Below are 17695 nucleotides of genomic sequence, written 5' to 3' on the forward strand. Positions count from 1 at the left end.
TAAGTGGATCTAGAAAGCACCAGTTCTTCAAATCTGTCTGCTGGGACATTGTGGAAGCTCCCAAATCCAGCTGCAGTAGGCAATCTACATTAACTAAAGATTCCACTTGAGCTAACTCCATGATCACCATAACATTACCCTGCAGCCCAAGAACAGGACTTGTCTTGGCAGTACAAAGAATAATGGCATGGCATATGCTTGAACATTTAACATTAACAGAGGTACATCTTGGACCTCTATTGCAATGCATACAGACAGGCAAGTGAAGGACCAGAGGCATCAGCTGGGATGTGATCTCACAGTACATCAGGTGCTCTGCAGTAATCTCTATGGATTTGTCATTCATTACTCTGGGGTAAACATGAAAGCACTACCCTTCTTTTACTGAAAAATAATAACACAGGTAACAACTTTTCCTAAGGGAAAGATGACACAAAATTTGAATCTAAAGTGAGAAAAAGTAATTGTTGTCTCTGCCATAGCAATCGTTTCTTTAAAAGTTTCAAACGATTTTTAAAGAAGTTTAAAAAGGATAAATATGCTCATCTTCAAAGGAATTTGTATCTAACAATTAGGAACAAAGTCAACACCTTTTTGACTTTATTAACCAAAAAAATACATATTCCCATAAGGATATTTAATGCAACAATCAAACATGTACTAATTTCTACTAAGGATTGATCTAACATCAAGAATCTTTTTGTATGAATTTCTAAATGTGATAGCATGGTTACCAAAAGTTAATAAAACCAAGAATTTTCACTGCTAGTGCTTTTGAATGACCATTTGTGTTTTCATTGTACATTAGAGCGAATTGCTATCTCCAGAGACACTAAAATTGTTTTAACATTTGAAGTCCTTAGCACACAGGTTATTGATTTCTCTATTCTCAAAAGAAAAGCATTCAGAAAGAATGATTTTTATTGGTATTTACATTACATTGTTTGCCAACCTTTTATTAAGACTGGACGAGAGTAATATGTTACCTGTAGTCACTTCCATATCTATTACATGAAATAAAAAGAGCAATTTTTTTCTATCCATGACTGTCTGCCTTTCCAACTGGGACACTAACCCTATATCCAACAGTTTAGATAAGAGGTCCTCCTGTCTAAAGTAGAGTTTCACTTCATTGTTATTCTGGCTTGCTGTGCAAAAGCACATTCTGGACCATTACTATACTGCTAAGCAATTGCTTAAAAAGAACACACAAAAAACTCCTCAATAAATCAGTCTCATGAAAGCACTCAAGTGTACCACATTTGTGTGAAAAAGCACTATACTTGCCTCCTGTATTTTTATCTTCCTCCCCCTGAGTACAACCCCTACTTTGACCCTTCTCTTTTATGTATACTCATTTTACATGTAATTTAAACTGGCAAAATGCCAGTCTTGATCTGACATTGCTGTGCACTCACAGGGGTTTATTACACTGAAGAATTTATCATTTTGTTACAAAATTATCATAAATTAGAAAAAAAAAAGCTTTAACAGATTTTATCGTACACTTTCTTCTCCAGCTGAAGATTTAAGATATTGCAGTTTTTGTTTTTTCAAAAACACACAACCTTGTTCATTTCCAGCTTTAGTGCAACTATATTAGTTGCTGTCATATTCAGAGTGCTCAGTCACACTTAACAGGAATAACTACTCCTCTGGCCCATTAATCTTCTGAAATTGTCAGTTTGCAGTACCAGTAGCCAATTCAGAATGCTGAAGGTTAACCATCACTAATGCCAGGAGAATTGCCAGCTGCTGCCTCTGGAGCTGCCTCACTTGACGTGAACACAGAGATATTCAAATACAAATACTTACTACCACAAGTTTTCATTTGACAGTCAAAATACTACACCTCAGCTGGAAAGAGCATCACATATAAATTAAGAGATCCAATCACACGGCATAACATAAAACAACTCATTACTGAACTGCACTAATGTAGACAGAAAGGCAAAAAACCTAACACCTGAAAGAGAAGAAACACAAGCCACATAGCAACAAATTTAAAGTTCTTCTTCTCTCTTCAACAGAGAGAGCAAGGATGTACCTTATATGTTGTACTGTATTCTGTATAAATTATATGGATACCTAAATAGTATGTAAAATACATTATACATGGTATCTCTCAGGATGAGGATATCTCTTAAGATACCCTTACACTGCATAGGTACCTAATGTATATAACACCTTATATACATGTATATATCTAATGCATATAATACATTAGATACCTATGCAGTATAAGGATGTTCTGAGAGAGCCCATGTCCAGCATTAAGAGATTTCTGAGTGATCCATTCAAATACTACACAACTGATTTTAAACCACTGAAACAGAGCACTTGCACTTGAAATGTAGCTACATACTTTTGACACAACAATTATCATTCTATGTTAAAAATAAAACAACACCCTGTTTCAGAGCTTCGGGAGACATACACTTGAAGCTCAAACTAATGTTGCCTTCAGCTTCTCTAGCACAACAGATGGGACCAGGCAACTTTTGAGGATTTGTCACAAGTACTATATTCAGTCAGCAATGTCCATTTGCCAGACACCTGGTAAAGGGAAACAACAGTTCACAGTTTAGGCACTAGTTGAGAACTGGAGTCACCAAGGATTTCCAACTTCTGCTGCAAGTTTCCTGTATAATATTCAAGAAGCCATGGGAGGAATTAAATCAGAGATTAAGATGCACAAATTTAAATATTTAGACTCCCGTTACAATGGAGATTGTCTCTCCTGAATGCCCCTTAATTCTTAAAGCCTCTCCTTAAGCTAATTCAGCTGACCCACTAGCAGGGGCTCAATGCAGAGGTCTAAGCTTAGGCCTCTGTATCCAAGACAACTACATGCAGACACCAGAAGACCCAAGCTCTTCTGGACCAGAGGCTGGAAGCCAAGGAGGAAACATTATTGAATCTCAAGTGGCAATGTAGAACACCCAGTGTGTAGGTGCTCTGCACAATCAATGAAGCTCGGACACCCAACATCAGGCAACTTTATCCTGCACTGAAAAGTGTAACTTGGAAAGCAGAAAGACAGACCAATATAGTGAAAGTCTTAACAATTTTCTTCATTCATTACATTTCAAGGCTTTACATGATGAAGAAACTTGACCTGTGTGCCTTATGTGAATCACTTCAGAAAAAGCGACATTTCTATTCACAGACTAAAATGCTCACATGAAACTTATGATTTACAATGGACCACAAAACTTAGAACACATCTGAATAGATGATTTCCCCTGTAACTGTAAGAATTTACTTTTAAAAACATAATTTTGAAAAAATGCTACTGTATAAAGGTCAATGTTAAATAAAAATCACTGCAAAATTAATGGACTCTAAACATGAAGCTAGCAGACACAGCAAAAGGTAAAGATCAGAAATTATAAAAGAAACTAAAAGAGATATTAGGGATTACTGGTTTCAAATTACCAGTTCAGCTATGGGCTGGCAACTCAAGAATGCTACAGAGTAATCTCCAGTCACATGCACAAAACACATGCTTTGGTGCAAGCTGCCTAAGTATGACAACATACATTTTACAGAGCACTGTTTCTCTATTTCGAAAGAACCCTTAAAACACATTTAAGTGAATACCCATTAAAAAAAACAACCAACAAACAAAACCCTCTAGTTTTCATACTTTTAATGTTGTGAAGACCTGAAAATAAACCTGGAAAGTTCAGTGTAGGTTGAATTCCCTGTGGGCTATAGTGTCAGAATTACTTAAACCATTTTATTCAAAAAATAAAGCAGGAAACCCAAAAACTTGGTTACTCCTACAGAAAATGGTTTATCTCTTCTTTCCTAGGATCATTTGGCTCATCCTTTTACCACTAAAGTAGCATGAGTGCAGAGCACTCAGAAACTATTCAATGCTAGAAGTACATCAAGTGACTCAGATGCTCATATCACAAGACAGCTCAGCATGTAATTTCCTTCTTAGCCTTCTGCAGTATGTCTACTGCCCTATATTCAACAAAATTTCTAAAATATTATCACCATTACAAACAGCTAACAAATATTCACACGTTTTAACTGTTCCTTCCAGTTGCATTAGGAGTCCTAATGATCACTTTGACATTGCACACTAAATTAACTGATCTGTATCTTTTTAATGAGTGTTTACCTTTTGCAATTCATCCTCATGTTTAGTTTCACACAGCTACCCAATGACATCAGAGGTTCTCTAAAAAGAACAAGCTTCCCAATTACATTAGCTTTAAAATGTGTTTGGCATATCATTCCTCAACAAGAATGATTTAACCCAGGGGACTGAACTGTCATGTATGTCACTCAATGCAAACAAGACTGAACCCTAAAGGAAGAAATCTAGAATAATGCTCATCTTCACACAACACAACACACAGCCTCTCAGTAAGGGCAAATCCCATCTCTTGCCTCAGGCTAGTCCACACCACATCTACTGTAATTAAATAATTCAAAGTTTGCTTTGTCCAGAAATCACTCAAATCCTACCTTTTTAACTTTTACCCTATGAGCTTTGTAAGACTACTTGCCTGCAAGAAGAGTTACTTATAAAAGACGAAAAAGTAAGTCTGAAAAATTGGATTATATTCTTTTTCCTAGATACAGCAAATTACAATACAGTTTCAAAAAGATGTCTATGTGCCAAAGGTGCACAACTCAAGTAGCTAAGTAAAAGCAATACTGCTCCTTCAAACAAGGATTGGGTAAAGAAACAGCACAGTGAGGCTACCAAAAGCTTTCTTCCAAGAGACTCAAGAGAGCACTTCTATTGATCAAAATATTCAAAGCTAATTCTGTGATGCTCTTCCTGTGGAGGCAAATCAAATACAACCTTTTTTCCAGCCCTATTACAGCAACAAACACCCTAAAACACACAAGCACCTGCAACACGTTACACAGCTCTCAAGAAAAGGGCAAGCCCTGGCCCAGGCCAAGCTGATCCTGCCAAGGGATGATGCAGTAGCCCCTGTCTGCCCCAACACTGCCAGCCCTCTGCCTTCCCCTCTCCTACCAGCACAGATGTGCCTGAAACTGTGCAGGGACCTGGATAAGAGGTTTTTTTGTTTGTTTGTTTGTTTTTGGTTTGTTTGGTTTTTATTTTGGTGGTATTTTTTTAAACTCACTTTGCTTTTACTGCTATTTAAAAGTCAAGAAAAGACTTGAGACAACACAGAGAATACAAGCCACAAGCCTACAAGAAAGTTGTGACTGCTTGATTGGATCTGTGTAAACAACAAGGATTTACATACAACTGGAATTCAGGCTGCAAGAAATTTTTGGGTATACTTATTTCTCATTTTAACTCCATTACTTCTGCCAATTTTAAGTATTTTCCCCTTGTATTTCTAAGTTTTTTAATGCAGTGGAATTATCTAACCAAATCAGATGCAGTTTACTGAGCAGTATTTTCATTCTGTAATAAGAAACAGCAGGTAAACCTATTTAGGACAGTAAACCATCTTCAATTCAGTGATAAGAGAAAATTCTTACTCCAGTTCACTAAGGAGAGCAGCACAAGCTATCCCCAAATGCAGCACACAATACCAAAACTCCAGTCACTAGCAGGTCAAAACAGTTTATAAAGCTCTGTGTGTGCAGCATGCAATTCAGTGCAGCATAAGCAGCATTGCAATACTCTCTAGTACAGAGCAAATCTCAGAGCCCACTGTATTAATGATCAAGTAGTATTGTTTTCTAGGGGAAACACCAGATTATTTGAGATAACATCAACAGGACTGATGCCTCTACCAAAGACTGTTTCATCCTCTGTAATTTCAAGCTCCAAAAGACAGTGTTTTATTTACATTTTCCCTGAGAGCTTCTATCCCATCCATGGCTGGCATCTACTTTTCTAATTGGGCAACAGAAATACATCATGAAAATACAAACATATTTTCCAGCAATGTCATTATTTGCATGTCTGCCAGTATAAACAGGTTTGGCATATCAGAGACATAGTCACCATATCCCTTCTTGGTCATAGTGTATAGCATTCATGCCTAGAACACTTCTGTAGTCACTGCTGATCTGAGGAAGTATCAAACATAAAAAACATCTAGCATCAAAGAGAAATGGGCTTCAATTGTAATAGTAACTGATATTCTCCACACCCTTTAGAAAAATAAGTCTGTTATGTTATTTAAACCCCAAACATTGCCAGCAATACAATTTCAGGTTCTTTCTGCAGCTCCTATTTTTAAAGCCTTAAATGGCATAACCTAGGAAAATCCTACTTTGGTATTATTTGTTAACATAGAGCACAGACAACATATGGATACTTTGGAGCCAACATCCTGTTATTTCTCAGTTAAAAGCTCTAACTAAGGGGAAGGAAGTTGGCCATATTTGTGTCCAAGTTTAACAATGGGAGAAACTCACTAATTTGAACATTTCTTAACAGATTATTGAAGTCAGCAAAAACCTCAGACTCTACAGCTTTAAGTTACTGGACTTAAAACTACAAAATTTTCACGTGAACGTGACCTACTAAGAAAACTTTACAGACTCAGAGTAACAGAAAAAATGAAATTAAAGTCCTCAAAACATTCAAGAGTTCAAGTTCCATTTTCAATAAGGTTTCATTAAGAACTCACTTCTACTTTTTAATTGAGTATAAGATCTAGATCCCATGGTTGGTTGTCCCCTTCTCTTCTGTATACAAACTCCACCCTCCTCCTCCTCCAAAAGAACTCCACTAAACTTCTTCAGCTGCGTCATATACATGCCTGTTCAAAGAATCATTTAATATTGTTTTGGTGTCTCTGAACCTAAGAGATTCTGCATAATTTTGCAATAACATATGCCTTAGAAAGGTGTTTAGAGAGTGAAAACTAAACCCCTTTTAATAAAACAGGCTCTATTTTTCTGATCATACAACTGGTCTAAATCCTTACAGTATTGGTTAAAGAATTTACTCAGGTTAATCATCTGAGCAAAAACCAGAACTGAGAAGTACATTACTACTTTTATCACAGCAAACCCATCAGCTAAATTCACTTTGTAGAATTTTAATACTATTAATATAAAAACAAGAAAAAACAAAACCAGAACAGACAGTTCATTTTAGAAGTGGCTGAAGATAACAACTGTGAGCAAAATCTTTGACTATGTCAGACACTAGAAAGATTAGGAGAAACAGTTTACCTTTATAAAGTACCTATCAAATCTAACAACTTTGATAGACATCTCATAACTATGAATCTGGGACTAGGAGTTTTTCAATAGTTTTATCCCAGTATGGTAAGCTCATCACATGAAAGCATACACATCAACTGCAATACAAACTCATAAATTACAATGCATGTGGGAGAGTTTAGTTACACTGCAAGTTAAAAAGTGAGCTCGTAAGAATCTGTTTTTAAAAGCCAGTATTTAAACATGGTTTAAAAAAGTGGTGCTGTTTCAAGTCAGTAAGAAGAATATGCCATTCCTCTGATCATTCTAGCCAAATCTAATCACGATCAGACCAAAAGAATGCAATTAAAATATCTCTTTAAGCAGCTGAGATTTGACAAAAAAAGGACACCCATTTTGTTTAAAAAAACTAGAACAAAAAAAGGGCTTCCAGAAGTGAGGAAGTAAGATCGTTTCCTGCAACTGTATCATGCATCCTACTGTAAGACTGCTTTCACCTCAGACTCTTTGTAAGAGCACACAACTCCCAGCAGAAAGTCCCACCTCCTCATAAATGTCTTCCAGTACTATTCCAATAAACCTATCCAAATCCCAAACAATTGTGAAAAAGTTTGGTAAGTGCTTTTAATGAAGAAAGCTATACAAATTGCTGTCAATTTAAAGTGAACAACACAAAGGTTGAGCTTACACAAGAATATGATAAACGTGCTGAACAAGTATGAAGTACACGCAGTAGTTACTCTAATATTCAGCCATGGCAAACTTAATGAAGCATTACTAAAAATACTAGCTTATGAACGACACTGCCCAAGTCCTTTGGAGATCTTGAGGAAAATAAATGTTAACACAGTGGGGAAACTTGTTCAGAGACAAAACAAGAGTCACACAGTAATACACAGAAGGGAGTGCAAGCAGCACTCCCATCTCCCTTCAAACACACAGAAGTTTCTGTTCTACTGACTGCAGCTTTTTCTTATTTACATGTGACCACACACAATTCGTCAGGACTGATTGTAACTTTCTCTCGTTTTTCTGTGACCACGCAAAATTTCACATAACACACCAGCATTCCTCTGTAAACTAAAATAGTGCACAACATTCTCTGCTACAGTGTGTCACCTCATGTCTTTCCAAACAAGCACAACATTAAATACGATATCACTTAATTGGAAGTTAAGTCACATAACACATGCAAAGCCTTTCTCAGATGCTTCTGGGGCTGCATCTTAATCTGACCTGATTGTTTCATATTTTTCTTCCCGCTATTTCATAGAAAACTTTTTTAAAGAGCAAGCAGCAGACTGCTGATAGGGAGAAAGTTAAACTAACTCTATAAAAACAACGGAAGAACATGTGGTTAAAAAGTATATTTTAAGTTAGCAAGAAAAATTCGGATTCCTCTTCAATTAAAATAATCCTGTTCACCAAGATTACTGAGGTCTCAGCCTGCACAGCATAAAGTCACGTTTCAAAAACAAAATACACAGTCCTACTGTAATGAGTATATTAAAGGGTTTCTTAAGAAGAGGAAAAAAAAAGTAACCCAAACTTCTGTGTCTCCCAAGCTTCCTCAGTTGTGCCCACACCGTTGGAAAGCCACACAACCCCAAAACGACGCGGTAGCGATGACGAGCGACCGCCACAGCTCCCACCGGCAGTCACGGGTGTGAATGCTGAGGAATAAGGCACCAGGGCCGGGCACAGAGCCTTCGACAGAGGGGCAAGGCACAGACCCGAGGGAGACCTGCGGGGTCCCCGGCTCCCACGGCAGCCGCAGGGCCGGCCGGGGCTGAGCACGGCCCTCCTCGGCCGCAGCCCGCCCGGCGGGCTCCCCGCTCGCTCGGGGCGGCCAAGCCCCAGCGCCGAGCTCGCCTCGGGCGAGTTCCGCTCGCTCCGCGGTGCCGAGACAGCCGAGCCGAACTTTGTGTTTTCCCCCCAGGGCGCCGAGGGGCCGCTCCTGCTTCGCCCGTCTGTCCGCCAGCCCCGAGGGGCACAGCCCGGCCCACGGCCCCCGCCTCGGCAGCGCACTGACAACAGCAGCCATAGAACACGCGACAGGCACATGCACATCTGGGCACAGCCACATCTGGGCACAGCCACATCTGGGCACAGCCACATCTGGGCACAGTCCGCGGCCGTGGAGGTCGGAGCTCACCGGGAACGGCACCGGGCTGGGTACCGGAGCATGGGCTCGCCGGCAGCTCCGCTCCGGCCCGGCCCCGGGGCCATAGAGGCCCCTCCGGAACGGTGTCCGCCGTCCAGCTCAGCCCAGCACGGCCCGGCCTGATTCGGCTCAGCGCCACTCACCTCCTTGACGGGGGGGAATTTTTTCCGGCACTCCAGACTCAGGCCCCGCAGGTCCCCCTGCATGTTTTCCAGCAGCTTCTTCACGGCTTCGGGGCTGCTGGTCCCGGCCATGGCGCCGCCGGGCCGGCCCCGGGCCGGGCGCTGTTCCGAGCGGGCAGGGGCAGCGCCTGTCGCTCCGCGGCCCCGGCCGACACGTCTGCGCCCCGCACCGGAACCCTCCGGCCCCGGCCGCGTCCCCTCCCCGCTCCGCGTCCCCCCCGCTCCCACAATCCCGGGCGCCGGCAGCTTCCGCACACACGGCCGGGGGCGGGGAGAGCGGCGGCCGGCGGCTGGGAGGGAGGAAGGCAGGGAGGGAGGGACGGAGGCGGCACCCGGAGCCGTGCCACCAGGCTGGGCCGGGCGCGGCCCGGGGAGCGGGCCTCTTTCCCCAGGGTCCTTTCCCCGCAGTGTTACTGGGTCGGCGTGAAGGGGCAGGAGAGGCGCTGGGACCTGGGCCGAGGGCGGGGAGCTGCCGTGGGGAGGGGACAAACTGCGGCGTTCGCGAAGGGTCACTGAGGAAGGAGGTGGCGAAGCTCTCTGAGCTTCAGCAGCCGCCAGCCCCGCCGAGCGGCCCCAGGGCGGTAGGGGTCGATCCCCTATGGCCAAGTCCGGCTCTCAGGAACGTCTGATTTAAAAAGGCAAAAAGCGAGGTACACTGCTTTTCTTTAGAATCCTGAAGTTCTTGCTTTCTTTCCAATGCGAGTGAGTGTGCTCTGAAACAGATTGCCCGGAGAGTTTGCGGGGTCTCCCTCGCCAGAGATTCAAGAACCGTTTTGATACAATTCTGTGCAATGTGCTCTGGGGTGACGCTACTTGAGCACGGAGATCGGACGAGATGACCCAAAGTGGTCCTTTCCAGCCTTGCCCGTCGTTCTGTGGTTCTTCAGCAGGAGTGAAGCTCTGTACCCTCCTCGGCCCGTGGGCGTACGCAGCGCTCCATGGTCTCCTCCAAGCAAAGCGAGGGTGAACCCTTCATTGAGAAGCTTTGAGATAAATACAGGCAGGGAAAAAACGAGGGCATGTGAAATGGTTGGGTCCCAGGTACCTTCCATGTCACCTGCAGTGTCCCTCGGAATTCCATACCAGCAATTTTTAACCCATTTCTAAAGCTGGCTCCTGAACAACTCGAACACGCTCTTCAGTATCTGTTACTTATAATGCAGGGGAGCTTAGGCCTGATGGTTGTCTGGGAGCTTCCTTCTGGAGGATACCATTCATCATTCACCATAACAATTAACATTTCACAAAGATTTTGGTCTCTGCAATAAAAATTTTTCCATATTCTTGGTACTGCAAATGCTGTACTGTGCTGGCTGCCCACATGTTATGCAGCATGGTTCTGTTCTCCCATCTATAAACTCAGGGAGTTGGGAAACATCCACGAGTTTTGACATGCTGTAGTTTTCCAACCTGGGAATCTTGAATGAAAAATTATGAAGAAGCCAAATGAAGGACAAATTTTAACTGCCATTTGATTTAAAAAAAATTTGAGTAACAGCTTTTCTTTAGACTTTCCTGAAAGTCTTCAGTCTTACTCAGACAATGTTCTAATATATTGGGGTTTTTGTCTTGTAATGAAAAAGTAAAAATGCTTCATAAATTTGAGCATCCCTACTTGTATGTTGAGTTCATTTACTGGGAGAACCATTGCAAATAATAGAGTAAACAGGCTCCCACTGGCACAGCATTGACTGTACCTGTATACATAAATCTTTAGGGGTGCTTTCTGAAGCAAAGCATGCAGTCTTGTTTTCTAACTAATTTGTTATTTTAAGATCTTTATTTTTGTATTGTTTTCAATATACTGGCTGTTAGCTTGGCAGTACTGGATACATGGATGTGAGTTTTTAAAACTGTGTAATGCTGCTGCAATTGAATTAGATAGTTAAACTTTATGTGCCTTCAGACAAGGAATTAGGATTTCACCCCCTGTGTCCAGTAATATCAAACATGATTCTATAATACTGTTATACTTTCAAAGTTCATTGGTTTGTTTATTCTCAAAAGCTTTGATTTTTCTATGCTTGCTTAAAAAAAAAACAGCAACAAAAGAGCAAGACTGTTGTCTTTAGTAGAAGGATTTATGTGTTTAATCAATAAGCATTTTCCTAAGGATTTTCCCATCTTAGTGCATCTGTTCTGGGCTTCAGGCCTGATGCATTTCACAGACCAGTCCCAAATACCTTAATAAGAAACGTGGATGATTAGCTAGGAGAATTAATTAATTAATCAATTATTGACTATGCACATGTATTTCTTAGGTAAGCTTTAATGATTTACTTCCTTTTTGATGTTCGGATTTTTCCACAGATTTACTGTATAGTAAGCCATGGACACATTGATATTCCCTGAATCTACTTGTCTGCTTGTTTGCACACTTGATATCACTTACATTGATCACACATATCTTTTCAACTACCAGCTTAGACACTCAGTCTGCTCAGCATTGCCAGCCAAATACTGCCAGATTGTTCATGAGTTTGGAAATGCATCTTACACTTTGTAGAATTCTTACAGTTGTAGAATTGAAAACTCCTCTTGGATCTGCTGAATACAAGAACTGGGAACATGTGCCTGAATCTCAGACATGTCTCTTAAACAACAAGGTCATCTTTCTCACCGTTTTCATGTATGCCTTTTGTAAATGCAGAGATTTATCAGTTAATCTAAATCAGTGCAGTTAAACTGTTTAAACTAGCCAGGATCCTTTTAAGATACACTGATTTGATTGTGAATATGACTTCTGCAGTTGCATTTCATTTCAATAGATTCTATTGCATGCAGTCCTAACCCTCAGCAGAAGTGCTTGCCAGTCTTTTGTACACTGAAATACCCTGGTTACAGTTCAAGTCACTTTTGATTCAGCAGTTGGCACAGTGTTTGTGGACATCTCTGAGGGCACATTTTTGACCAGCAAGTTAAGAATGCTAGTTAGCTGTTAGGCTGACTTAATTGGGAATAGGACATTTGCCTGCATCTCAGGCTTATCTCTCAGCTTTTAAGCTAACTTTGTATTGCACTGCAATTATTATGTTGTGGTTTGCTTTGTTATTAAATTATATGTTATTTTGTGATGGGCAGTGGGTGATTGAAATAATTCCCTGTAGCTTTATGGCCCTAATTAGCAACAAAAATGCTCATGAGACTTGTTGTGACTCATTAAGTTAGCTCATGTTCATTCCAAATGATGTGCATCAGTCCTTTTAATTGGATTAAACATTGGCTGTATTAATTTCAGGTGTTTAGTCCTAGTTATAGCCCATCCTGGCAGATGTATGCAGATGCAGGCTTTGTATATGAGAACAGGGTTCTGTCATGCTGTACAGAGGCAAAATTATCAGATTTCATTCACTGTGGCAATGAATTGGTTTCATCGTTATGGGAAGAGTTGTGATTTTTCTCTGAGTTCACTTTACCTACCCTCCTGTATACTTCTGTAAGTGATATGAATCTGTCAGTAGTTACAGTACTAAACTAACTTCAGGATATGAAAAAACATTTGTGTGGAAAAGTAAAGGTGTTTGCAGATGTCTCTGGTGATTTTTTGTACTGCAGAGTTAAGAATCACAATTGAGAAAATTTTGTCTCAGATTAAGCATAGATACTGATATCAAAGGACAAAGTTAAATTTTAAATTAAAAGACAGTGAGAGATGGATTAATACTAAATATGTCCTATAGCCTTTTATAAAAACTATGCATTGTATTGGTCTGTGTAAGCACAAAGGAGGTCATTATTATGTGAACAATTCAGTAGCTCCTTAAATTACAGACCAAAGAAGCAGGCCAAGAGAGTACTTGTTGTGACACAAATGGGTTAAAAGAAGTAATAAACTTCCCCCTAGTATATAGTATTCTTCAGGTTTTTTTTAGGGAATAGAAATTGTTCCTTTAGGATGTGGCTGTGCAAGGAAGTTAGATCTACCAGCAGACTGAAAAGTATGTTTTCCAGTGTAAACTGCTCACTAATTTAGCCTGTGTTCCTTTCTGCATAGGAGTGAGCTTATGTTTACATGTTGGTACCCATTTTGTTTGTATGTTTACAGCTAACACACATTTTATTTCATTTGGTCAACTAAAAAAGCAATCCCAGCTACTCTCTGGGATCATCCTCTTTGCCATTAGCAAACTATTGGTAATTATGTCATGTTTTGTTTAAGGTCACTCACAGCACTGTTAAGCAACAATGCCCAAAATGTCAGACCTATGATGTGTATTAGGTACTCAGCAGTGATTTCCTGTTGAGTGCAGAACTCCAGAGCCTGCACACAAATCTCTTGACCAGAGGCTTAGATGTTTCCAAGACTCTCGTGTAACCAGCCAGCAAAGCTGTTTTTCCAATTTTTCCTGCTTGAATTTTGTCCAAACAGATTTTCAAAGCAGTGGAGTTTTTGTTGTTGTTCTTTTTTTAATTAGCCTTTTGCATGCTGATAATTGAATCAGCTGAACCTGGTAACACCTTTTGTGAGAAAGAACTGCTGTCCAATGCTTGAATTAATTTATTGCTGTGTTAGAGCTGGCAATGTAACAACAGACCAATAGAGACACAATAATCACAAAATTTTATCAGCATCTCCCATGCCCTTCGTACTTTCCAGCTCACACAGAAAGTATGTGGCTGGCCTGGGAAACAAGCATTACTCTGTGCTTTAAATTGAATTTGTCTTTCATTCCCTTACACAAATAACAGAATTAATATCTGTTCATCTCTGAGTTTTCCCTGTATGATGTGTAATGCAGCCCATACATGATACATATTTTTTCTGTCAAATGTAGAAAAAAGAGAAGGAGAATGTGGAGATGCTACATGATTTACACAGAAAAACCCAACACTGACCATCCTTACCACCTTAACAATCTGTCTCCTCACACCAGTGCATGGATATGCTCTTGGCAACCTGCTGGCTAGAGCATAGGAAATTCCAGGTCTGAATACTCACTGTTCCACCTGAGAGCCAAGCCCTGGAGCTACTGAACAGATGATGAAGTGGGATGTAAAACTTGTTCAGCCAGTCTGAAACCTTATTTCCCTTTGACAGCATGGTCATCAGTGGATTCCTATGGCTGTTTATTTCTAAGGGCCTTGCTTCCCTGCTTCAGTCATAACTAACTAAACCCTGCCATGATCTAAGAACATGCTGTGTAAGCACAAAGCACAAATTTGATAAACAACTATAAAATTAGAAGTTAACATGTAGTAACTATTGATAGATTCTTTACCTAATGGCTCTACTCCTGACCCACTCAGCCACACTTTGTCATGGGTGATACAAATGTCTGGTGGGCTTCAATGTCTTAGTTTGTTGGAGGCAAGATCACAGAAAGCCAGAACCAGCCTCACCAACAGTAGAATTTCAAAGAAATTGACACTTCATTGTCCTGTGATGAGCAGCTGAGGGAGCTGGGGTTCTTTAGCCTGGAGGAGGCTCAGGGGTCACTCACTCTCTACAACTACCTGAAAGGAGGTCTTAGCCAGGTGAGGGTCAGCCTCTTCTCCCAGGCAGCTTGTGATAGGATGAGAGGACATAGTCTTAAGCTGTGCCAGGGGAGGTTTAGGTTGGACATCAGGAAGAATTTCTTCACAGAAAGGATGATTAGACATTGGAATGGGCTGTCCAAAGAGGTAATGCAGCCACTGTCACTGAAGGATTTTAGGGAAAGACTGGACATGGCATTAAATGCCATGATCCAGTTGATATGGTGCTGTTCAATTAGAGGTCTTTTCCAATCTAATTGATTCTGTCATTCTTTTTTCCCCCCCTTCAGGATATTTTAAACCTTCCTTTGTAAACTAGTCCCTAAAAATTATTAGAAACTCAGTTCCCGGTCCTTATAATGGGCTGGAATCACCTCTAGACTGTTTCCTTTCTACTGGTTTACCATTATCTTTCACTAACAAGTTAAATCCATTGCTAGAAACCAAATTTATTTTTGTTGTATCTCTGCAAGACAAACCACCACTATCGAAGATTTTAATTTCTAGTTGCCTGCTAATGACTTTTGCAGTAGTTGCTTTTTTTAACCATAGGACACTGCTCCTTTTTGAAATCCTTTACCACCTCCTTACTAGTATCCTACAGCTACTTTCTCATTGCATTCCTCTTTTCTATTCATGCAGTATAGGCTTGTCCATACTCTTGGCTTGTCATAGTGTGATTCATCATTTTTACATACACTCACAGTTCTGCACTATTTCTTCCTCTCAGATATTACAGAAACAATGTGCATCATAAAAATGAGCTTCCTAAATTACAATTTCTGACTGACCGTGACATAAAGCAAAGAGAATTTCAAAGATTACACAGAGGATAACCTAATACTTCCCATATTAAGTAGTACTACAGCCTTCTTTGATTTATCTTTTAATTTGCACTACCTTATCTCAAAAATATTATATAAATAGCTAAGGTGAAATTTTCTGAAGACATCTGCTAAGACATTATTTCCTATACCTAAAATCAATATGTTATTTGTATTTGCTTTTAATAGGTATAGATGATACAGAGTCAGTAATTACTGTCCCTTGTGTTTGCAGACTTTCTTCTCAGGCAAAAGCCACATTTATACAATACCCAGAGCATAATATGTATTTTAGAATGTTGACAGATGTTGAAAACAAGCATAGCTCATCTGAAGTTTTTCCAGACAAGCATTCATTGTGTTCTGGAAAATGCCTTTATGCCTCCAGAGCTGGTTGCAGACCTCTTACCAATTGCACCATATGTAGGTTTTAATTTTCATTTTTAAGGAATTACTAATTTTTCAACAGGAACATGTCTGGAATGGGTCATTGTGTTTTAACAGAAATTGTCCTGGAGAGGCAAGGATGTTCCTCCAGAATGGAAAAGAAAGAAGGAAAAGGGAGATATATGTTTTGGTATAGGCTGTAATGGGGGGAAAGTGTTACTTGGAGGAAATGATAATAAGTCAAAGGTCTTTTTCATGGTTTAAGCCCAGCTGGAAACTAAGCCCCACACAGGTGCTCCTCTTCCTCACCCCTCTAGTGAGAGAGAAAAAAGAGAGATCCTGAGGTAAGAACAGCTGGAAACAGCAATGAGATAAGAAAATGTACAATATCAGCAACACTATTAATAACAAAAGTAGACAAAAAGGAGGGTGATTTACATACAAAAAATGTGTAACTGAGCTACCCAACTTGGTGCTGCACAGCTCCAAGACAAAGAAAAAAATGTCCCTCTGCCCCTCCTCATGCCCTGTTTCCCCCCAGGCCCAAAACAATGGAAAACAGTGGTAGAGAAACCCTCTGGTCAGGACAATTGTTACCCCACTTCTCCCTGGAAATAGGAATGCCTGCCCTGGCCCGGGAAATGAGCCCTCTCCCTGCCCCTGGCCATGATGTAAGATAATATGGAATAGCACAATGACTTGGCCATGCACACATGGCTCCAGGCTCCATCCCTCATGTCCCTGGCCAGAACTAGGACAGTCTAACAAGAGAGTTTGGAGTGGCTTCATGAGTTTAAGTTGGAAGCCATGGTGAAAGAAGGGAAGGAAAGTCATACCATTTGCTATGCTGAACAAGAGCATGGGTTTTATTCCCCTGTTAATGAATTATAACACTAGTGAGTAAAGGCATTCCCTCAAACCATGGTGAGCACGGAGCAAATACGTATCTATTCAGGCCTCCACTCAAAACTTCTAAGTGATTTTTAATGGGTACAGTTGGTCTAAAGAGGGAGGAACATTCCTCTCAAAAGAACAGGATGTTTATGGATTCAAAGATCTCAAAGCTGGGGCAGGTGGCTCAGATGACTCAGACTAAGTTTCCATCCGGGAAGGGGAAGGGCCTTTGCACCTCTCAGCTGCCTCCCTCTGTAGCCCAGGGAAGGCATGTAGCCCAGAGTTAATAGAACAACGCACCACTTGCCTCTGCTGGTTGTTCTGCCAGTGTCTTCCTTCTCATTTTTAAAAAATTGCATAAAAGACTCCCACACTTAGCTCTATTTTCAGATTGTCCCGTTCCAGTTTTGAACCACTAGTTATTTGAATGTTTCCCTACACTCCAAGACTCCCTGCATAGAGTTAAGTCCCCACTCATAAGGTGTCTCATGCAAATTGAGGCACCTAGGAGTAGTCTGAGAAAGTTACTTTTCTGAGAAAGTAACTCTTCCTCTCCCCATCTGTTAGTGCAAACTCTGTGGTTGTAACTTTTTTTCTGTAATGTGTCCCAGGTTACAACCCAAACTTTGAAAAGGTAG

At 40.7% G+C, this 17695-nt stretch overlaps 1 protein-coding gene across 2 annotated transcripts in view; it reads right to left on the reverse strand.

The window, feature by feature from the left end:
• MON2 (MON2 homolog, regulator of endosome-to-Golgi trafficking) overlaps positions 1 to 9709 on the reverse strand; it is a 76537-nt gene extending 66828 nt beyond the window's left edge. For both annotated transcript variants that reach the window (XM_071423522.1, XM_071423521.1), the window contains exon 1: positions 9439 to 9709. In XM_071423522.1, coding sequence (XP_071279623.1) covers positions 9439 to 9549 — 111 coding nt within the window. In that variant the 5' untranslated portion in view covers positions 9550 to 9709. The remainder of the gene's footprint in view (positions 1 to 9438) is intronic.
• Positions 9710 to 17695: the final 7986 nt, after the last annotated feature.

This window comes from Agelaius tricolor, unplaced genomic scaffold (genome assembly GCF_023055355.1).
Source record: "Agelaius tricolor isolate 1412-34295 unplaced genomic scaffold, bAgeTri1.0.p SCAF_3, whole genome shotgun sequence".
In the NCBI taxonomy this organism is placed as follows: Eukaryota; Metazoa; Chordata; class Aves; order Passeriformes; family Icteridae; genus Agelaius; species Agelaius tricolor.